Source organism: Miscanthus floridulus, chromosome 7, assembly GCF_019320115.1.
Source record: "Miscanthus floridulus cultivar M001 chromosome 7, ASM1932011v1, whole genome shotgun sequence".
NCBI classification, from domain to species: Eukaryota; Viridiplantae; Streptophyta; class Magnoliopsida; order Poales; family Poaceae; genus Miscanthus; species Miscanthus floridulus.
The window spans coordinates 127,207,945-127,231,129 of record NC_089586.1 but is presented as its reverse complement, the minus strand read 5'-3'; the positions used below and the strand labels follow the sequence as shown (position 1 = coordinate 127,231,129).

Sequence of the window (23,185 nt, the reverse complement as noted above, 5' to 3'; positions counted from 1 at the left end):
CTGTTGATAAGTGAATGGATGAGCACACATAGGGTTCCATGGCAGTGATGAAAAATATGAAGAACCAATTAAACAAGGCAGCCACCTCATGAATATATTATTTGCATCATAGGCCTTATAGATTTCCCATAGTTACTACCAATCAAAAGAAACAAAACCAACGTGTTATAAATAACAGACATAAGCTTTTACCATGGGACACATCCATGCAACGACATCATCATCGTTCATCTATGCTACTACCACTGTATGGCTAAGTTTCATGACCAAAGACAAGGTAACAATGACAGATGATGTAGTAAATGGAACCAAAAGAACTGAATCCAACAAAAATAAAAGAAACCATGAACAATACCAAATAGAGTAGCCAACAGAGGCCACTAATAGTGCATTACAGATACCAGTACAACCTCACACATGTAGGCTCAAATAAGGTCCATCTTGCTTAATGTTACCTATAGTCAGCCACCCTCCAACTACACTAACCCAAAAGGACAGGTGTGAATCAGCCAACTAAGCTGCATAAAAGCTACACCTAGGTGTGTACAAAAGGTAAGAGAGTGGGTGAGGGAGGTGCACAGTTAACTCTCTCTTTGCCTTGCTGTCCTAATTGGACAGAACTACATATAGTAGTTCTTGGCAAGATAGTTCCTCAACCAAATGTCCCTATGACTGATTGCCATCTTCACAAAGCCTGTGGCAATGGCCTTGTTTTCCAGCAGGTAGGTGTAGGCAACAATGAGGGCTTTAGTGGTGAAGCCCTGCATCTCCATGACTGCAAGATATAAGTTAGGATCCACATGTGCAGCACCTCTCTCTAAGTGCATTGGCAACATTATTGACAACATTAGACATGTTGTCAACAAGAGCATCTCATTCTCAGTGAAGTTCCCTCTCTTCCTCTTCCCACCCACAGTAGAATGTAACTGCTCTATGGCCTTGCTGCCCTCACCAACTTTAGTGTTGGTCTTCTCCTCAAGGACATGGTGGAAGGTAGAGCCCTCAACCTTAGCAACTGCACTATCAGCCTGGTTGACCCCAAGGGCCTCACCAGAACCAAGTGCACCAAATATGCTCTTGTTAAATGTTTATGACATGGTAAGGACATAAGCTCAGTAGACAGTTGGTTTTAGTTACCTTCAGGCACAATGAACCCATCATTTCTCTTAATGGCATCAGCAAGGATGAGGGCATCATGTGCTGAGCCCTCCTAGCCGGCCAATACATAAGTGAACTTCAGGTCAAAGTCCACAACAGCCATCACATTTTGTGTGGGGTTTGATTTCCTACCCCTGAAAGTCTGCTGCATGTGTCTAGGCACCCTAGCCAACACATGGGTGCCATCAATGGCACCAATACAGTCCTAAAAAGGTGTAAGTGGGATAAGCGCATTGGTTCACACCTACAGTGAGTTGTGGCTTAACAGTTAAATTTACAGTTACCTGCATGTAAGAGTTTTATCTATGGCTCCTAAGGATCTTTGGATGTATGCCAGCTGTAGGAGGCTTAATCATTTCACTTCTAAGCTCACCAACATCATATAAAACCTGGTGGAAGTGCCTATGGACAGTCTCAATTGACCACCTAAAGGATTGGTGAACCACCCTAAATCTTTGATTGTGTCCAACTACATGGAGGAACATAGCAACCTGCTCCTCAACTGTGCACCCAGCCTTTTCTAGTACAAGCCCCCTATTTCTAAACAGGTTACATAAAGCGTAAAAAGGAGCTCTGGTCATCCTTAACATGGACAGACACTTTGCATCTATGGAGTTGTAAATGGCTTGCAGGGTCTGCTTCTTATGTTGCTCAGCATCACTCCTAAGATGATACAACAATGGGTCTGGTTCAGGCCTAGACCTCCTAAGCCAAGTGACAACATAAGACACTGTAACAACTACCAAGGTAGCAGTTTGATTGGCCATTAGCTCACGGTTTTGGGTCGGATCCATCTACATGCATGAACATTCAAGACAAACATAGTTCAATTGACCCTGATTGGCCTCAACATGGATGTGTAATCATTCAACAACAAAAATAGGCACGACTGCATGATAGAACATGCCTCCCAGTACAATGGACATCATCATCAACCATAATAACAGGTAAACAAACAACATGAAACCATAATGAAGTAAGAACTGTAACAACAGTTCAAGGCAAACCCTAAATTCAACATCGCATAACAAAAGCAGCCGACACCAAAAGCTCAGATAAGCCGCAAAGACAACACCTTGTATAAGTACAATGATACCCTATCATCATCCAAATCAAAGAGTAGGTCCATTGGGGGTGGATTTCACCTTGAGGTGGTCGACGGAGCAAATGCGAAGCGAACAACAGAGAAGAAGAAGATGAGGCGACGACAAAGAAGCAGATCCCGACGGAGAGGAAGCAGACCGGTACACAGCACCACCACGCGCACCACCGACACCGAGGAAGACGAAGGAAGAAGATGACTGCCTCCTGGAGTCCTAGCTAGGAACAAGGTGCGGCGCCACGTCCGACCAGATCCGGGCCAGGGGAACGGAGAGGAAGCCCACCGGGGAAGAACGCTGCCTCGCCGGACACCACACCTCAATGCACCGTCGGTCTCTCACGGGATTTGGTGGACAAGCAATGGAGACGAAGGAGGGGAGCTCGCCAAGGGTAGCCCTGGGCATTCGGTACTACCGAACCAAACTGAATCGAATCCTCGGTTCCCAGGAAAGTCGGTACCGATCGGTTCTTCTAAAAAATCGGTACCGACGAAGTTCGGCTTCGGTTAGTTCGGTTCGGTTCCGGTTCTGAACCGAACTAACCGACCAACTTTGGCTTCTAAAAAAACAGCGACTCGGGAGGGCGCGCTGGACTCTGGACGGGGATGCGGCGCCGCGGGAGGTCAGCCGTCGCAGGGGGGCGCCGGGACTCTGGGTCTCTGAGAGGCGGGAGTTCGGTTCCTCGGTTAGTTTGGTTAACCGAGGGGAGGAACCGAATTAACCGAACAAATTTCGGTTCTTAGGAAATGGGAACCGAACAGGGAACCGAGATTTCGGTTCTCGGTAAATTTGGTTCGGTTCTCGGTTTTTTCGGTTCGGTTCTCGGTTCTTGGTAAAATTTGCTCAGGGCTATCCGAGGGAGGGGCCGCTTATAAAGGTAGCGGATTTCACCAGTAGCGAAAGCGCGCGCGGAGCTTTCACACTCCCGCGCGAACTAGCCGTCACCGCCACAAATCATTCCAAAATCGCTCGAGAGGAGCCGTGCGTGGCCATGCCCCCTAGAAAAACGAAGGGGGAATGCATGGGGAGCCAGCTGGAAGACAGCCCATAGACATCAAATACGCGTATTGTAGCTGGGGACGCAGCCAGGCCGACGGCCAACGAGCTCCAAACACGCCCTGGGTGTCTCCATGGTTTCCATCATTGCAGCCTCGCGCTTCTCCGTAAAACAAACCCAATAAAAACCTGATCCTGATCTGATCCTGGAACTCTGAAAAATGTAAAGCCTGGTCCACTTTTTTTTTTTTTTTTTCTGAGCAGGACTCCTCGAGGTGCACGCTATGCTCCGACGAGCACACGCCTCCGGCCTCCGCACCCCGACGCCCAATACGAACGGACTCTCCCGGCCTCTCCAACGACAAGCTCGTAGGCAAAGAAACCCATCACTGACATGTGGGCCGACCTGCCATCGGTCCCACCAGGCAGAGAGACGAGGTAAGAGACACCGACGTGGGGAGCGGAGGGCAGCCGTACCGTATCCGCAGTGGCTGACGCATACAAGGGGGCCATCCCGATCGGACGGCTGGGGACGCAACCGCGGCCGATATATACCTCGCCTCCGCGCTGTCTCCATGGCCACCGCCGCATCCACCACCTCCGCCGCCGTGCTCGCCTCCAGGCTCCTCCGCCGCTCGCCGCGCCTGCTGCGCCGCCTCAGCGTGTCCCGCGCACCGCCCGCGGCGCTCGCGTCGTCGTCGGGCCGCCCCCTCCCGCCCCACGCCCGCCACTCGCTCGGTCACCGCGCTCGGATGGGGCACACCGCCGCCGCTGCGGCCGCGGCCACCGAACCCGCTCTCGGCCTCACCAAGCCCAACGCCATCGAGCCGCCTCAGGTGTGTGTAACCTCGCGCGTGTTCCTGCCACTGGTTCCCGTCTACTAGTGCTTCGAATCGTCGTGGATTCGCCTGCTTTGTCAGTGCCCACAATCCATCTCCAACAAAAGTTGCTGCTACTGTCGTAGGTTGACTTGATCATGACTTATCGTTCGCGCGCTAAAACAAGTGCTAGATCGAGATCAGAACTAGCTTTTTCTTTCCCTCTCCAAAACTGTCCATCTTCGTTTAAGATTTACCGATTTGATCCGTGGGAAGTCAGTCGCTTCTTTCCTCCTGCAGTGAGTGAGCTTCAACCTATGCTCTCCTCTCGTTCTTCCAGGTCACCTTTTCCGCCAAAGACGTCGAATTCTCCGGGTGGAAGGGCGATATTCTCGCCGTCGCGGTCACGGAGAAGGATCTGTCCAAGGACGCCGACTCCAAGTTCGAGAATGCCGTCTTGAAGAAGCTGGACGGCCAGCTCGGTGGCCTCCTGTTGGAGGCTGCGGCGGAGGAAGATTTCACCGGGAAGACGGGGCAGTCGGTGGTTCTCCGCCTCGCGGGGCAGGGTTTCAAGAGGGTGGGCCTGATCGGTCTTGGCCAGAACGCCCCGTCCACCGCCGCCGCTAGCCGAGGCCTCGGCGAGTCCGTCGCGTCGGTAGCCAAGGCCGCTCAAGCTAGCACCGCTGCTATTGTTCTTGCCTCCCCTAGTGGGATCCAGGAAGAGTTCAAGCTGACTGCTGCAGCTGCAATTGCTTCCGGTACTTCATTCCCCTGCACACGCTTCGTTTCCTTTTGAGATGGTTATGGAGTGCAAAGGATTGATGCTAAATTTTCTGCTGGTCTGAATCGCAGGAACTGTGCTGGGGTTGTACGAGGACAGCAGATACAAGTCTGAATCAAAAAAGGTGCACCTGAAACAGGTTGATATTATTGGACTGGGTTCTGGTGCTGAGGTGGATCAGAAACTTAAGTATGCTAATGACCTTTCGTCTGGTGTGATATTTGGAAGAGAGCTTGTGAACTCTCCTGCAAATGTCCTTACCCCTGGTCAGTAGATCTTTCATCAAACTTTGATTGTTCTTCATAGATTTATTGTCAGTATAGTAATACTTATTGCAGTAATCCTTTGTCCTTCCAGCTGTGCTTGCGGAGGAGGCGTCAAAGATTGCTTCTACTTACAGTGATGTGTTCACTGCCACAATACTGGATGTAGAGAAATGCAAAGAGTTAAAGATGGGTTCCTACTTGGGAGTTGCTGCAGCTTCTGCTAACCCTCCTCACTTCATCCATTTGTGTTACAAACCTACTGATGGGAACGTTAAGAGAAAGCTAGCTATTGTTGGGAAGGGTTTAACTTTTGACAGGTTTGTAGTTCTTGCAACAGAAAAACTAGAAGTTAGTAGACATGAAGGTGGAACGGTTTGTTATTTTTCTTATGCTTGATTTGCCTATGAATCCAGTGGTGGCTACAACATTAAGACCGGGCCAGGCTGCAGCATCGAACTGATGAAATTTGACATGGGAGGCTCTGCAGCCGTGTTTGGTGCAGCTAAAGCTTTGGGACAAATCAAGCCTCCTGGAGTAGAGGTACTTCATTTTTGACAGCCTCCTAGTATGAGACGTAGAGGTTTTTATCCATATTAGTGTATTTGTTAAATTTCTACAATTTTCCCCTTTTCATAGGTTCACTTTATAGTCGCTGCCTGTGAAAATATGATTAGTGGCACAGGCATGAGGCCCGGTGACATTGTAACTGCTTCCAATGGGAAGACCATTGAGGTATATTTTCTCCAACACTATTATTATTATTATCCTGCTTGCGGGAAATGTAGTCTTAACAGTCATAGGCCATAGTTTTTCTGTTCCATGTCTGCTGGTTTTTACTAAACTTTACCTTTGTGAATGGATTTTATCAGGTAAATAACACTGACGCGGAGGGAAGGCTAACACTTGCTGATGCTTTGGTCTATGCTTGCAACCAAGGTGTTGAAAAGGTAATAAAGTTTCATTTTAAAGTTCTCTGTACATGTTGTCAGTGTGTATTTCTAATGTAGTCGTACTCATTTGGGGAAATGATTAATTCAATACCCCCTCTGATTTCATAAGTCATTTAGGACATTGACACGATCTCCAATATAACAGTTTGGCTTAAAATTTTGTAAAAGTATAGTATTTTAACTAGAGACATTTATAAATTATGAAAGTAATTTCTACGATGAATCTAGTAACATCAACCATTGTTGATGAGCCAAGCTAAAGAATTTGAACAACGAGAATCCTAAAACGGCCTACATTTTTAAGTGGAGGGAGTATGCACTACAATTAATTCATTATTTAACAAGGCAGTTGCGCTTGTCACTTTGCCAGTGTACAGTCATAAAATGTTTGGCTACGTTCGATTTAGAGTTGCAGTGGATTGGTTATGCAGGGTTCGATTTAGATCTGCTTTAATTAAGCTCTTAAGATGCTTTGTTATCTTTTGGAAGGCTATGCAAGTAGGACACATGTTGCTAGTGTTGAGTAAGTTGACTACTTGACTCATGTGTAATTATCAATTGCAGATTATTGATTTGGCAACACTAACTGGCGCTTGTGTTATCGCACTTGGGCCTAGCATTGCCGGTAAGCTCACACATCCACCTGCACCCTCCGCCTTTTTGTGCTCTGAACATGGAGTATTAGATTATTTTATTTCTGCATACTGAAAGAGAGATTTTCAATAGGGGTTTTCACACCAAGCGATGAGCTAGCCAAGGAGGTTACCGCTGCTTCTGAGGTATCAGGCGAGAAGTTTTGGAGACTGCCGCTGGAAGAGAGCTATTGGGAATCTATGAAGTCTGGTGTGGCTGATATGGTCAACACTGGCGGTAGGCAAGGAGGTTCTATTACCGCCGCACTGTTTCTGAAACAGGTACATTTTTGTTTTTGACACCTAATCATAGCGATAGGATCATTGGAGTGGTGTTAACTACTTTGTTCATAGTAGCTCTATAACAGACGCACATTCCTTTCCGTCTGCTTTGACTGAACGAACCATTTTTGTTGATGAGATAAGAATGCTTTGGCGAAAAATTCCAGAGCAGGGTACTAACAGCACACCGTCTCTCCCTTGTTGCAGTTCGTTGACGAGAAGGTTCAGTGGATGCACATCGACATGGCCGGGCCAGTGTGGAACGACAAGAAGCGGGCTGCCACCGGGTTCGGCGTTTCCACCCTGGTGGAGTGGGTCCTCAAGAACTCCTCGTCATGAACAAAACCCCTTCCCCACATACCACATGCTTTTCCAAGCTGCCACCGGTGAAGAAAGGTGGAGAGGGTCTACCATGCTTTTTTCCCCCTTTTGTGCTACCATTCCATTCCAGAGTTGCAAGCTGCAAACTGCAGACCGCCTCTTGGCATGCCAGGTGGGCGTGTGATACCATTGTGATAGAATAATCAGAAGGGTTTGGACTTTGGAACGCTTCTCTTGTGTCATCACGAGTTGTGTTGGTTCCTGTCCCTGAAAGAAAGTGGCGTGCTGGTAGCGGTCAAGCCGCGCTGCCGGCTGCCGGCTGCCGGTGCTGTGGTGTAACGTGTCTCTGTCGAGTGAAATAACGTTTGTTCCTTCTGTTTGTGCCCTTGGGGTACGCCAAAGAACTCTGCGTCGGAACGGAACTTCCCGTGATTCCTCCGGAGACGTTGCTTTGCCTTGGGAAAGTCAAAAGATTTTGCTTCTTCCACAGGGCACGAGTTGGACATCTGGGCATCGTATTCGTGCAGCGTCCTTCTCGGTGTGCCACTGCCAGATGAGGCACGTGGCTCATGCGTATTCGACTTGTCTTCTCGTGCCACCGCACAAGTGTGTGTGTGAGTCAGTGAGCGTGACGGACTGACGAGTGGCGGCGTGGCGCGAAAAAGGCCACCGGGGAAGAGGGACGTTCCTGTGAGGAAAAACGTCACAGGTGACGTTGCCACTGACATCTGGGCTCCATGTTAAGCGGGCCAATGCCGCCTAGCAACGTCCGTGGGTTTCGCCTCTCGCGGCCACAGCCCAGCAACGTCCGTGGGTTTCGCCTTTCGCGGACACAGCCCATCAACGTCCGTGGGCCGCGGAGGCCATTTTGCCGGCCTCTTTGTTTTTTTTTTCTTTCTTGTGCAGCAAGAAGGGAGGGGGGAGAGAAGAGGACGACGCGCACGGCCGCCGCGCCGCAAGCACAGAGAGAAGCCGCGGCACGCCTGCACGAGACAGGCCATTCGCAGCCGGCAGCCCCCTGCCCCACGGTTCGCCGGCGCGGCAACGAAAAAGGCAAGCTTCCTCCCCTTTCTGGCTTTCTCACCCTGCCCCACATGACAATCTCGTTGCCTGTATGATTTTAGAATTTATTATTATAATAGGTGTTTGCTTGTGTGCGTGATTTTGAATCGATTGATGCAAGGTTTATAATCTTGATTGATAAACCTAGTTCCGCTAGAAGATTAAAGTCCGCTGCTCAATTGTTGCTTGTTTGGTGCATCGAGTAAGGCAGTGGTGTGCATGCTATGTTAGGTTGAGCGAAGGAGCAAATTTAGCAGACAGGTTTGGCTTGTTATTTCATTGTTCGATGGAGTGCAAATTCACCGTTGCGTTATGTTGTAGTCATGAAATTTCACAAATAATCAAACTAATGATATGCTGTTTAGTCTCGTCTTAGTTTTTTCGTTGTCTGGCTGTGATATGCCAACTTCAGTTCAGACTTCAGACTACCTGGGTCGACGGAGTGCAAATTCACCGTTGCGTTATGTTGTAGTCATGAAATTTCACAAATAATCAAACTAATGATATGCTGTTTAGCCTCGTCTTAGTTTTTTCGTTTTCTGGTTGTGATATGCCAACTTCAGTTCAGACTTCAGACTACCTGGGTCGACGGAGTGCAAATTCACCGTTGCGTGATGTTGTAGTCATGAAATTTCACAAATAATCAAACTAATGATATGCTGTTTAGCCTCGTCTTAGTTTTTTCGTTTTCTGGTTGTGATATGCCAACTTCAGCTCAGACTTCAGACTACCTGGGTTTGGTGATACTTCAGAGTGTGGGAGTGAGAAGTTGAGAACTGCTAAAAAAACTGCCTTTTTTTTAATCCCATGTTTATCTGAATAAGCGAACGAGGGGATAAGAGTATCTAATTCTTGAGAACTGGTTAGTACTGCTGAAATTTTACTGGAAGCAGTTGATCCAATTGTTGCTGTACACTCGAGAGATGAGATTATGAAATATTTGCCCTGGCGATGCGCAGAATGACGTCCTTTTGCCCTCATTTTGCAGAACACTGCTGCTGAAAATGGGCAGCGCTGAAGTACCACTGCACTGTGGGCCCGTGCCGTCGTCACCTAAAATCCCCATCTGTGAACGGTACGGGCCTATCTGCTGCCCACCGCAGCTCCTGCTGCCGAATCGAAGCCGAAAAAGAAGATATGCTGCGCGTACGTGCCCTGATACAAAGAGGCTGAGAGATGAGTGCATCGTTGAGCATGGAGAGATCTAGCTTGCACCAAGTGGATCGAAGCTCACAAGCGATGCCTCCGTGCTGAGGGGTTTAATGTCTGAATCAGTCTGTTGTGTCCGCTTTCGTAGATTAATAGAGCAGGTGAGATGTCAGCCGGGAGCTCGGTACCCGGGGACTTGTAGATTAGCTGCCATGTTTTTGTTCCCAGAGAATAAAATGAATGGTGAGTGTTCCCCTAAATGGAGAGAATGGCGTCGGCGTGTGTCCATGTTGAGGGGATTATGAATTTTAGAGGCTTTCCGTGTGTACCATTAAAAAAGATGACCCTTTTCCTACAGGTCATTAAAAAGTTGGACTTACCTAGGTACCATGACACTTTATTTCTTTGCCCTCCAAGTCATTCCGTTCATTTTCGCTGCGTAACGGTGTGTAACGGCGAGGAGAAAAGCCGAAGTGCCCTCAGTCTAGGGAGGATGAGTTGAAATTGCTGTTTGCCCCGTACTGACACTCCCTGACCGAGCGTTTGAGCGCCAAGACAGCTGACGGGGGCAAGTTTGTTTTGGCGGTCGCTAGCGGTCCAGTATGCGGTGTCGCGGGAGGTGCTGCCACGACGGCGAACCCGAACCCGGTGCGCGTACGTGCGCAGTGCAGGGTAATAATCCCAACGACCAGCTCGATCAGTCTCTGAGTCTCACGTACAGGCACGCACAAGGACGCAATTGAATCGTTCCTGTTGTCTCTCTCCATTTCACCATCACACGCTCGCTTTCTCGCCCACTTTTCCCCGTGTCTCTGGCTTCGTTTTTTTTTCTTTATAACCCGGCTGATGATGTTTTGTCGTGAGAGGAAAACACTATATCATGTCTAATAAGTATGGCTGATACGATAAGCGAACAGGGTGAAGAATGACTGGCACTCGCAGACGCGCGTACTCATGGAGTCATGGTGGCCGCCTGTCGACACTGGCGCTGGCGCTCGTCCAGGGGCCTCCTGAGGGCCATCATTTGCAGCGAGAGGTTGCCAAGGCCAACAGTTAACACTAACACACACAGTGTCGCAGCGAGTGCTGCGGGGCCTGGTCACTAAACCTACCCGGCCCGGCCCAATGGATCCCGACGACAAAGAGAGGAGATACGTCGCGATCGATCCCATGGCCACCGAGCGACCTGGCTGTTTAAAAAAAGTAGTTCACATTTAACTAAATTTTTAGTGAATAATATTCATATTTATGGCTTTAAATTAATTTTTTATAAAAATATATTCTGTAATTAATCTAATAATACTTATTTGATATCATTAATATTAATTTTTTTATCTATTATTGGTCAAAGTAAACATACTCAAACGTGACATTGTGTTATAATTGCATGTTTTCCTGAGCATAGCAGACTACCACTCGCTGTACCCTCCACCCTCAGCGAGGAGGTTAACGAGCAAGTGGGTGGTGGCCATTGACCTCTTTGGCTCTCTATGTCTCCAGCTAGATCTCCGCACTGGATGCTTGTACTGTTGTTAGGCTTGTTCCTGTTACGTCGGCCGGGCGGCCGAGTGCAACGGTCAGGGCCGGCCAGAGCGTACACACAGACAGACCGACCGCCAGGCAGGACCCACCAGGATCCATGCACGCTTTTGTCGTGCGCGGGAGCCGGAGCGCGGAGCACGGGATCGGACATGGGAGAGGTGACGACATCCGTCGCCTCGACGGATTCCTTCTTCTCCTCCGCCCCAGTCCCCACCGAAACGCGTTCCCTGGACTGGAGGAAGCGACGATCCGAATCACGAGTCCACGGAACGGAAGCACAAGCAACAGACTAGTGACATCATTGCTTTGCTTGTTGTACGTCGATCGCATCCTCAACGCGTACCGTGTACTGCAGCTGGAGCTAGTTAGGATGAGCGCCGTGTATGATGACAAGATTGAAAACCCATCATCATCCCCAGTCCCAGCTAAATGATCTCGTCATCCGTTCGTGTAGAGACTGGCCCAACGCCGAGATTTTATTGATATAAAAAACACTAAATAAATATAGGATTAGCTAGAGTAAATAAATAAATAAATAGAAACGAAGAAGCATGAGCCGCATGAGCATTCTGCCACCGTATACTTCTATATATGTGGTATGTATACCTGCGTGGCATGATCTCACTTGTACAGTAATCAAGTCTTGTTCTTGATCCGATGACCGATCTCTCGCCAAGAAAGTCAGTGTGGCTGTCGAAGGCAAAGGCAAAGGTATAACCTATGGCATTTCATTTCATCGGTCATAGGTGTGTAGAGAAGTTGATGGACCGGGTTTAGGATAGATGGTTGTACTATCAAGAGGGGCAAACTTGTTTGCATATCGGTCATCTAGTGCCACTTGAGTGATCTAACTTTGCATCGTCGCTAGGATCGAGTAGCGTGGCAGTTGAGTGGCTAATCCTTTGGAAAATGTCTGTGAAAGCTAACACACATACACATGGTGATGTACACTTAGTGGTGTTGGCACATTTGCAAGGAGAAGAAGTTGGTGAAGAAAAGGAGTAGTCCCGCTGGTCACAGTGTGACCGAACGCGTCTGGTGTGGCTACCGAACATGTCTGGTATTCTATCTAGACTTCGGTGTTGTCAGACGGAAGTGACCGGACGCGTCCGGTATGGCGACCAACACGTCCAATATTTGGACCTGAGGTGAGTGACTAAGTGAAAGCAACTGAACGCATTTAGTCCCACACCGGACACATCCGGTGTGAATCACGAGTGTCGGTGTTCAGCGTAACAGTGATCGGACGCTGGAGCGTCTGGTCCGAGTGACCGAACGTGTTTGGTCAGCCCAAAGTGGCTCTAGGAGCTCTCTAGACTCGACCAAACACTATGTCTCCTGCGTCCGGTCCAGAGTGACCGGACGCATCCGGTCAGCCCTAGAGCTTACCGACTCGACCGAACGTTGCGGCTCAGCGTCCAATCGTTTCGAATAGCGTATCCGATGTGACATGTTAGAGAGAGCACATTGGTGGCAATAGCTAGTTTGAATGGGACACATGGCGGGTCAGCTGCGACTGGATGCGGTGACCGAACGCGTCCGGTCACCACCGGACGCGTCCAGTGCAATGATCTGCGCGTCTCCGTCGTCCCGAAATTTGCCCAGTGAAGGGTAACGATAGTTTAGCCCATGGGGGCTATAAATAGAAGGTGGTATCAGCCATGGCTAGGGCCAAGTACCTGGGGGACTTTGTGTCCATGCTTGAGAGTGCTTGGGAGCCCTCTAACTCACTCTAGCTTGATAGTGTTCATCCGATTGAGTGAGTGAGCGATTCTAGTGTGATTGCATCGTGAGGTTGCATCGAGTGGCACTAGGTGGTCGTCTTGCAAGCCGGTGGTGCTTGTTACTCTTGGAGGTTGTCACCTCCTAGATGGCTTGGTGGTGGTCTCCGTCGAAGCCCGCAATAAGCTTGTGCGGTGCTCCGAAGAAGAGCTTTGTGAGGGGCATTGTGCTCGCCCCACGGGAGCCACGAAGAGCAACTCTAGTAAAGCGTGTCATTGAGCTACCCTCACTTTTGGGGTAGGTTCTTGTGGTGCCCGATGTGTGGGCTTGGCGGGTGATGCCAATTAGCCACCGAACCACCAAGTGAGCGGTCGACACAACAGGGACTAGCGTGTTGGCAAGCACGTGAAAATTGGGAGAAAATCATCGTGTCAACTTTGTTCTTCCATTGGTTTGCATCCTCATTACACAAGCTTGTAATTACTTTCATATACATTGTGCTTGTGTAGTTGCTCTTATAATTAGTTTGCTTGTATAGCTCACTAGTTACCTTCTTGCTTGTGTAGCATAGAAGTAGCTCCCTTACGTGACTAATTTGGTTTGTGTAACCTTGTTAGTCATATTGCTTAGTTTGTGTAGCTAAGTATTTGCGCTCTCTAATTTGGCATTGGTTGCCTTGTTATTGAGCATTGCTAGTGTGCTTAGTTGGCTTTGTGCTTTTGCTACTAGCATGTGTAGGAGCTCCCCGTTGCTTAAAGTACTAGTGGCATAGTTTGTTTGACCTTGCTTCTAGAATTAATTAGGTGAGCTCTAGCTACCCCCCGACACCTTAGTTACTTAATTAGGATCTTTGTAAGGTGCTAGAGAACATAGATAGAGGGGTGTTGTCTTGGCTAGACCGATAGATTTAATTCCGCACTTGTTTCGGTTAGCCGACACGATTAATTATAGAAAGGACTATTCACCCTCCTCTAGTCCGCCATCTCGACCCTACAAAGAGTGTGAGAAAAGGCAACATTGAGTTACTTCATGGTGAATTAGAAAGATTTATGTTCTTGCAAAATGAAACAACACAATCCATGTTTGATGGGCTTATGGCATTGGTCAACCGCATAAGAGCTATTGGAAGCACCGGATGGGATGACAACAAGGTTGCTAGAAAGATGTTGAGAACCTATAGAGGCAAAACAATATGCTAGGGTCTGTGATCATAGAAAGGCCCGGTTATGGTGAGATGACACCCAAGAAGTTCTTTCAAAGCTCAAGCATCATGAGTGTCTAGATGAAGATATAACCAATGCTCACAATCAAAATCCTAATGCAATGGGATACACAAGAATGCAGTGCTAAAGGCAACTCAAGCTCATAAAGGCAAATCTTCTAGTCAAGAGAAGAAGAAGAAAGTGAAGGATGATTCATCAAGTGAAGAAGAAGAGTCCGATGAAAAGGTTGCACTCATCATTAGAAACTTTAGAAAGTTCATAAAGAAGAAGAGCAACTGAAAGACTTGTGGTGATGGGAAGGCAAGGAACAAGAAGAGGTTTTGCTATGGTCGTGGTCAAACCGGTCACTTCATAGCCGATTGTCCTAATGAGAAGAAGAATCACAAGTATGACAAGGATGAAGACAAGAAGAACAAAGGCAAGAAAAGAGGTGAAGCTCATCTTGGTGAAGAGTGGGAGTCAATGATAGTGACTCAAGTGATGATGAGAAGAAGAAGAAAAGAGCCACAAACATCGCCATCCACCACTCTTCATCATCGACCATGATTTTCCCCGACTCGACTTCACCATCAAAACTCTTCCCCAACTTATCTTCATCACCAAGGCTCTTCTTCAACCTCATCGACAATGACTACTACACTTCAACTTGCCTCATGGCTAAGGGGGAGAAGGTACATGTCTCATCCGATCCCTCTAGTGATGAGTATGATAGTTGTGATGAGAACATAGAAGAACTTGAAGCAATCATGATAAGGAAATTTGATAAAAAGGCCTACACTAAAATAAAAACGCTAATGAAGAAATTAAGAGAAGAGAGATAGATGCTTGGAGATGCAAGGAGACATAATCACTCAAGAGAGAGACAAGAACCTTGCACTTGAAGCATCTATCGTTGAGGAAAAGATAAGGTTAAAAAATTAACCATTGAATTGTCTTTAGCCAATGACTCAATTGGGAAATTAACCAAGGAATATTCCTCTATTAATGATCTAGTAGCTAGCCTCAAGAATGAGAAGAGTATAGCTCAAGAAAGTGTCACAAGCTTGGAAGAAAATACCAAAATCTTGAGCTAAGCTATAGTACTCTTTGGGCTAGCAGTTCAATTTCTCCTAAGGCAACCGAAGACTCTAATGTCTCCACTAGTAATGGTTGTAAAAGATGCTATAAAGTTGATGTAAATGCATATGCAATTAGCCTCGTTGATCTAGAGAAGAAGACAAGGAGGTTCATAGGTTGAAGATGATCTTGAAGAATGGGTGTAAGTGTCAAGAGCAATCCAACAAGACTATATACAAGTCATCAAGGCACCAATCAATCAAGGAATGTATTGGCTACAATAGGTATGATGGAAAGGCCAATGGAAGGAACATGATCAATGGCGTATCTTGTGTGAAGTTCAACAAGGGTGTTGCTCTTGATGAGCTTATATGCAAGGCCAACAACAAGGTCTACATTTCCAAGATTCAACCTACAAGTAACAAGACAATCAAGACGAAGCAATCCGAGGCCCCCAAGCCACAAGCACCACTTCCACGGTGCTATGCTAGTGACTATATGTGTTGTTGGGGACAAGGATGGCAAGATTGTAGTCAAGTATGTTGGTGCCCAAAAAAGGAAGGAGATTATGAGGAGTGTTTGGGTGCCCAAGTTTTATGTGACTAACCCCCTAGGACCCAAATCCATTTAGGTACCTAAAACAAAAGCTTGATTTGTCTTTGTAGGAATATTCCTCTGGTGGAACAGGTTGGGTGGTAGATAGTGGTTGCACCAATCATATGACCAGAGAGAAGGACATGTTCACATCATTCCAACCTAGTCATGACCAAAGTGGGAACATTATGTTTGGTGACAATGGAAAAGGAGAAGTTCTCGGTTTGGGTAAAATTGCTATCTCAAATGATAATTTTATTTCCAATGTTTTACTTGTGAATTCACTGAGATATAATTTGTTGTCCGTTTCGTAACTTTGTGAGATGGGCTACAATTGTCTCTTTACAGATAAGGGTGTGGAAGTCTATAGAAGGGAAGATTCCTCTATTGTATTTATGGGTCATTTAAAAGGGAAACTCTATCTAGTTGATTTCACATAAAATAGAGTAAATTCTGAGACTTGTTTAATGGCAAAATCTAGTATGGGTTGATTATGGCATCGCCGACTTGCCCACGTTGGGATGAGGAACTTGGCCAAACTTCAAAAAGGTGAACATATCCTTAGACTAACAAATGTTTCTTTTGAGAAAGATAGGATTTGTAGTGCATGCCAAGCAGGAAAGCAAGTTGGAGCTAAACATCTCGTCCAAAATGTTGTGACAACCGAAAGGCCATTGGAATTGCTTCACATAGACATATTTGGACCCGTCGCTTATATAAGCCTTGGTGGTAACAAATATGGTTTCATAATTGTTGATGATTATTCTCGTTTCACTTGTGTATTCTTTTTGCGTGACAAGAGTGAAGTACATGGCACCTTCAAGAAGTTTGCAAAAGAACCCAAAATGAGTTTGATGTCAAGATCAAGAGAGTTAGAAGTGACAATGGGATGGCGTTCAAGAACACCACATTGAAGAGTTCCTTGATGAAGAAGAAATCAAGCATGAGTTTTGGTTCCATACACTCCACAACAAAATGGTGTTGTGGAGAGGAAGAACCGAACGCTCATTGAAGCTACAAGAGCAATGTTGGATGAATACAAGACTTCCAACCAACTATTGGGCAGAAGTGGTTAGCATGGCATGTCATGCTATCAATCGCTTATATCTTCACAAGAAAAAGGGACAAGACCACCTATGAACTTCTAACCGGTAAAAAGCCTAAGGTGCACTACTTTAGAGTTTTTGGATCCAAGTATTTCATACTTAACAAGAAGTCCAAAAGCTCAAAGTTTGCACCAAAGGTTGATGAAGGTTTTATGCTTGGTTATGGTACTAATGAACATGGATACCTGTTTTCAATAAAACCACTGGTCTGATTGAAATCATGGTAGACGTGACTTTTGATGAAACCGATGGCTCTCAAAAGGAGCAAGTCAATGTTGAGATTGTAGGTAATGAAGAAGCTCCACATAAAGCCATCAAGAAGCTGGCAATTGGTGAAGTAAAGCCCATCAAAGATGAAGATGATGACAATATTGTGCATGTTGATCTTGATCCAACCATTCATTATGTTTCATCCAATGAACATGGTGAAGCTTCCGCAACAAGAAATAATCAAGATAGGAGATCAAATGAAGCACAAGGTCATTCTCATGAAGATGGTGTCAACAATGAGCAAGCTCAACCTCAACTCAACAATGAAGAAAGAAGTGAAGTCAACCCTCCACAAGCTCATGGTTGTGATCCTCCAATCGATCATGATCATGATGATAATGATGATGGCCCCATCCAAAGATCAACTCAAGTGCCACATCCTAGAGTGCATCAGTCCATTCAATGGGACCATCCCGTTGATAACATATTAGGGAGCATTTGACGAGGGGTAACTATACGTTCCTATTTAGCAAGTTTTTGTGAACATTACTTGTTTGTTTCTCCTTTGAAACCTCGTAGGGTGGAAGAGGCACTTGATGATCTAGATTGGATGATAGCCATGCAAGAGGAGTTGAACAACTTTACTCAGAATGAAGTCTGGTCCTTAGTGAAAAGGCCCAAGCAAATGTGATTGGAACCAAGCGGGTCTTCCGCAACAAGCAAGATGATCATGGGCGTGGTGATAAGGAACAAGGCAAGGTTGGTGGCTCAAGGATTCACTCACATTGAAGGCTTAGATTTTGGGGAGACCTATGCACCGGTGGCAAGGCTAGAATCAATTCATATTCTACTTGCTTATCCCGCACATCATGATTTCAAGCTATATCAAATGGATGTATGTGGAGCAACCACCGGGCTTTGAAGGACCCCAAGTACCTAACCATGTCTACAAGCTCGACAAGGCGCTCTATGGGCTCAAACAAGCCCCTAGAGCTTGGTATGATTGCTTGAAGAATTTCCTACTCAAATAAGGGTTTGAGATAGGAAAGGCCGATGCCACTCTATTTACTCGCAAAGTCAATAATGATATCTTTGTTTGCCAAATATATGTCGGTGATATAATATTTGGTAGTACTAATATGGCTTTTGTGAGGAATTAGTAGGATTATGAAGAATAGGTTTGAGATATCCATGATGGGAGAGTTGAAGTTCTTTCTTGGATTTTAAATCAAGCAACTCAAGGATGGCATGTTCATAAGTCAAACCAGTACACCAACGACATGTTGAAGAAGTTTGACATGGACAAGGCCAAGCCCATCAAGACACCTATGCCAACCAATGGACATCTTGACCTTGATCAAGGAGGAAAGGACGTCGATTAAAAGGTATATCGTTACATGATTGGATCCCTCCTTTACCTTTGTGCATCTAGGCCCAATATTATGCTTAGTAAGTGTATGTGTGCAAGATTTTAAGCTAATGCAAAAGAATGTCATTTGATGGCTGTTAAGATATTTTTTTAGTATTTAGTGCACACTCTTAATCTTGGCTTGTGGTATCCTAAGGGCTCTAGTTTTGAGTTACTTGGCTATTCCGATTCAGACTACGCTGGTTGCAAAGTAAACCAAAAGAGCACTACCGGGACTTGCCAATTTATTGGTCGGTCCTTGGTGTCCTTAGAGCTCTAAGAAGCAAAACTCCATTGCTTTGTCCACCGCCAAAGTTGAGCATGTGGCGGCCGACGCATGCTGTGCCCTAACTACTTTGGATGAAGCAAACTTTCAAAGACTTTGGTTGTGAGCTAACCAAGATTCCCTTTTTGTGTGACAATGAGAGTGCCATTAAGTTGGCAAACAACCCCGTAAACCACTCTCGAACAAAGCACATAGACATCCGGCATCACTTTTTGAGAGACCACGAAGCCAAAGGAGATATCGCAATTCACCATATGAGCACCAAAAAGCAACTAGCCAATATCTTCACAAAGCTCCTAGATGAGTCAAGATTTTGTGCTTTGAGTGAGCTAAATATCATTGATTCTCGTAACGTGGGTTGATGTCTTGCACATACTTTGATTGATCTAGATAGGAGAAAACATTTGTGAAAATATTTCATGTGTGACTATTACTTTGTGGTGGTTTAATGAAAACTAGTCACACTTGAAAATATTAGTGTCCATCATATTTTTGCCCCACATAGTGTGGTAAACTCAAGTTTGGGAGTTTTTTAGTTTCTCTGCGTCGGAAGTCCCGACATAGGTTGGATTTCCCAACGGCTAGGAGTCCTAGCTCGTGCCAGAACTCCCAATGGTTAGAAGTCCCGGCGCCTATCCTAGAACTTCTGACATGGATCTAGACCATGCTGTTTTGGACTGTCCATTTTGACCGCGCCGCGTCTTTGACCTAGGGTTAAAATCCCGTTTTTCCACCCGGCCCGACCCGTTTTACTACATTCATCCCTCCCTCCCTGCACTCCCGTTGCCCCACAGCCACCCCTCGCACCGCCCTCGCTCCCTCCTCATACCGCGCATCATGCTCCACTGAGAACTCCGGCCCCCATCCCTTCTGGCTGCGCCATCGGGGGTCCCATCGGCACTCCTGGCCTCTCTACCCCCTCTCTACCACCCATGCTCTACTCTTCTTTCTCAGCTTGGTGGTGGGGATTCTGTTCGTGGAGGTGCTCATGCTCGAAGATTTGTTCATGGCCTGCAGATTTTGTTTTCCTCCATCTTCTTCCCCTCTCTCAAGGTACAACCTCCATGGTGCCCTAACCCTAATATCAATGTACCTTGCGATTTGTCTCTATTCTTTTCCCCTCTCTCCTCCTCTATCATCCTTTTGTGAATGCATGTCGATATTTGAAGCCCCATGAATGGGCTAGTCACCATGTGTGTCGGAGGTCCCAACGACCGCCGGAAGTCCCGACTGTTGGAACTCCTAGCTCTGACCAGAACTCCTGACTTCGGTCGAGACTCCCAACCCTATGGTCACCACTCCATTCATGTTTCTTCACTTCTCGATCTTCATTCGCCTCTCATTGTCTTCTTTCTTAGTTCCACTTCATGTCTCTCGTAGCCATGGATGGCGATAGCCCCTCGAGACGCAAGGAGAAGCGGTCCAAGCACAATCAAGACCGTGCTGCTATCCCTAAGCTAGCTAGCCACACCAAGGCAGCCTATCCCCATGATGGCGCTGGTGGTTCCCGTGCCCAAGCCAAGCGTGCACGTGGTCGTGGTGCTCAAGGCTCGGCTGCCGTTCTTCCACCTCCTCCGGCGCATAGGTGGAGATGATCTGATAGTGGATGCTAAAGAAGAAGCTCTTGAGCGAGTAGGCCACACTATCGTCGCTGAGGTTATGAGTACACCATGTTGAGGCCTTGGTTTTTTTCAGTGAGCTTGTTATTTTTTATGGTCCTCTGTTGGTCATATAGGAGCCCCAGCTCGCTCCTAATCCTACTGATGGCTTCACACCTCCTCTACCAGTTGACTACCATCACAGGGTCTAGGACATTAGGTCCACAAGAGGTAGAAATTTGTATGCTAAAGAAGAGAAGGATCTTCGTCTTGAGTACCATTTCTAGCATCCTTTTCACTTTGATTACTATGAATTCATTCTCTACAACAAGTTTCTGAAGAAGAGCGAGCCACCGGTCCTTTAAATGAAGGTTATTGATGCTTATTCCCTTGGTTTGTTCAAGGAGCCTGAGCTGGAGCAGATGGTTTGTGATAATCGCTCAATGGGGCTATCCTACCTAATGGCGTTTCGGAAGCATTATAACAATGAAATCATCTATCAGTTTTATGCTTCCTATCACCATGAGAAAGACCCTAGCGGTGCCATTGACATTATCCATTGGACCACAGAAGGCAAGCACTACAAGGTGGATTTCATTACCTTCTCTTGCCTTCTTGGTTTGGGCCACACTAGCCGTACTACACCTATGCTTACTAAGTATGAGGATGTGGCTTTGGAGGAGGATCAACACATATACCATGATGGATATCTAGCTGATGGATAGACCGTGTATCTGAAGCCCTACTACTATGTTCTAAACAACATCCCATGATAGATTTTGTATTCTAAGCATGGTGACTCCACTTTCCTTCATGATGAATCTCAGAAGATGCTTCAGCACTTTGGTGATAATTTTGAGCAGTTCTCCATCAGCCAATACATTTGGAACATGATACATGATGCTAGTGAGGATCCTGTGAGGCACCTTCCATATGCCCCCTACATTATGCATGTGATTGAGCGAGTATCAGACATCTGGTTCCCCATAGATTCTCAGCACAAGCTCCTCAAGATCTCCAACAAGACTTATATCACCACTGCAAGGGTCCTAAAGAAGAAAGCCGATGCAGCCCGAGACAAAGGCAAAGGTGCTTCGGGTTCTCGCTCTCGCCATGGTGTTTCACCACCCTCTGCTTCTCAGGCTTCTAGTGCTAAGCCGCTCTCCTCCTCCTCTGGTAAGAAGCCTAGCAAGTTCAAGTTTCTCATGACCTACATGTTTGGACAGTGTTGTGCTAGTGCTCAACGCGAGCACGACATGCAAGAAAGGCTCTATCGTTTGGAGTAGCAGGATGGTATTGTGTCTTGACCTCCACCGCCGTTTGTGCCTCCTTGTGACCCTCTGGCGCTTTTTGATGAGGCTTGTGAGGCCTACGAGGATGATGCTACTTCTCACCTTCATGGTAAGAGCAAGGCCACTGCAGAAGATGAGGACTACATCGAGGAAGATGATGATGCCGACGATGATGATGGTGGTGATGATGGTGACCATGATGATGATGAGGACTACGTGGACGAGTAATCGTTTCTTTCATGTGGCCTACCCCTTTTGGCACTTGGTGACAAAGGGAGAGTGTTAGACTTTGATCCATCATGTAATAAGTTAGTTGGTCACTTGGTTTCGAGACTTTAAAACTTTAAGCTTGGATGAACTATGTCGTGTGGTAGCTAGTATGTGATGGACAACTTTATGTGTTTGTGATGGATGATTGTAGGACAAGTAATGGTTATCTATCTGTCTTATTAGCTTGTGCTTGTCTCTACTTGTGATGGTGGATGTTATTTTGGATGGCCATGTGTTGCTTCAAGTTTCTACTTTGAATTCTTGGCCATCACATTCTCTTTTACTTGCTATGTGAATATAACATGTCATATTTCATCTCTTTTCATGGATATGTTTTTGTTCACACACACTTGTTGCATCCCACGGATTACAAAATTTAGGGAGAGTTTTGTCTTGATGTTTGCAAATCATGTATAGATGATTTTAAATGAAATTCAAATTCATGCATACATCAAGGGGGAGCTCTTCATAAATTTTAGGGTTCAAAAGCTTTAAATTCTTTTATTCTTATAAAAGCCTAAGTTGGTTGTCATCAATTACCAAAGAGGGGGAGATTAAAAGTGCATTTGCCCCCTATGTGGGTTTTGGTGTATTGATGACATCTAAATTAGGGACTAATATGATCTTAATGAGATATGTCACGGCTATTAGTCCTATGAAAGACTCAAAGAGTTGATAAAGATGAAATGGTATCCCTTAATTCTTGAAGTTGAAAAAGGCATCGAACTCAAAGCGGATCTTCAAGTTTACATTTTATGCTTTTGAGTTTAGGTATGCCGCACTATAAAGAGGGATGCAAACTTAGTTGGTCTGAGGAAGATAGAGTGCTCAAGCATAAAAACAAAAATAAAAGAGAGACACTCTAGCACTTTACGAGCACGTAGAATAGTTTTCCGTGACTCTTGGTGTTGGAAGTCATGACTCACGCTGGAAGTCCCGATGCCCAGTCACTATCGATGAAATCTGGTCAGCAGTCGATCGAGGGGTATGCCCATAGTAGTAGATGAATCGGTCGAGGTGCGTGTGAGGAAACCAGATGGTGACACAGAACGCAAGAGACAACGATTAGATAGGTTTGCGCTATCAGCTCGACGTAATACCCTACATCCTGTGTGTTTGTGGATTGTATTGTGTGTGTTCAGATGAAAATCAGGGGGGTCCTTACCCACCTTGTATAGGTTGGGGGTAGGGTTATAGATCAGTTATTTCCATTCTGATTGGTTTACAAGATAAAAAGTTACAGATCGTATAAATTCTATCATATCCGAGTAGATTTCATAGATCACCGAGGATCTTCACGTTGCCTTGTGAAGCACATTGTCTTGCGACATACTTCATGTACCAGTGGCATGACCTGTGCATA

General features: G+C 46.3%; 1 protein-coding gene across 1 annotated transcript; it reads left to right on the top strand.

Moving 5' to 3' along the window:
- Positions 1-3,784: 3,784 nt before the first annotated feature.
- On the top strand, positions 3,785-7,534 carry LOC136467905 (leucine aminopeptidase 2, chloroplastic). The gene is made up of 10 exons (XM_066466718.1): positions 3,785-4,090; positions 4,413-4,830; positions 4,925-5,119; positions 5,211-5,436; positions 5,533-5,659; positions 5,756-5,851; positions 5,989-6,066; positions 6,634-6,694; positions 6,796-6,983; positions 7,191-7,534. Exons 1-10 carry the CDS (start codon positions 3,830-3,832, stop codon positions 7,320-7,322), a joined length of 1,782 nt encoding a protein of 593 aa, XP_066322815.1. The 5' UTR covers positions 3,785-3,829; the 3' UTR covers positions 7,323-7,534.
- Positions 7,535-23,185: the final 15,651 nt, after the last annotated feature.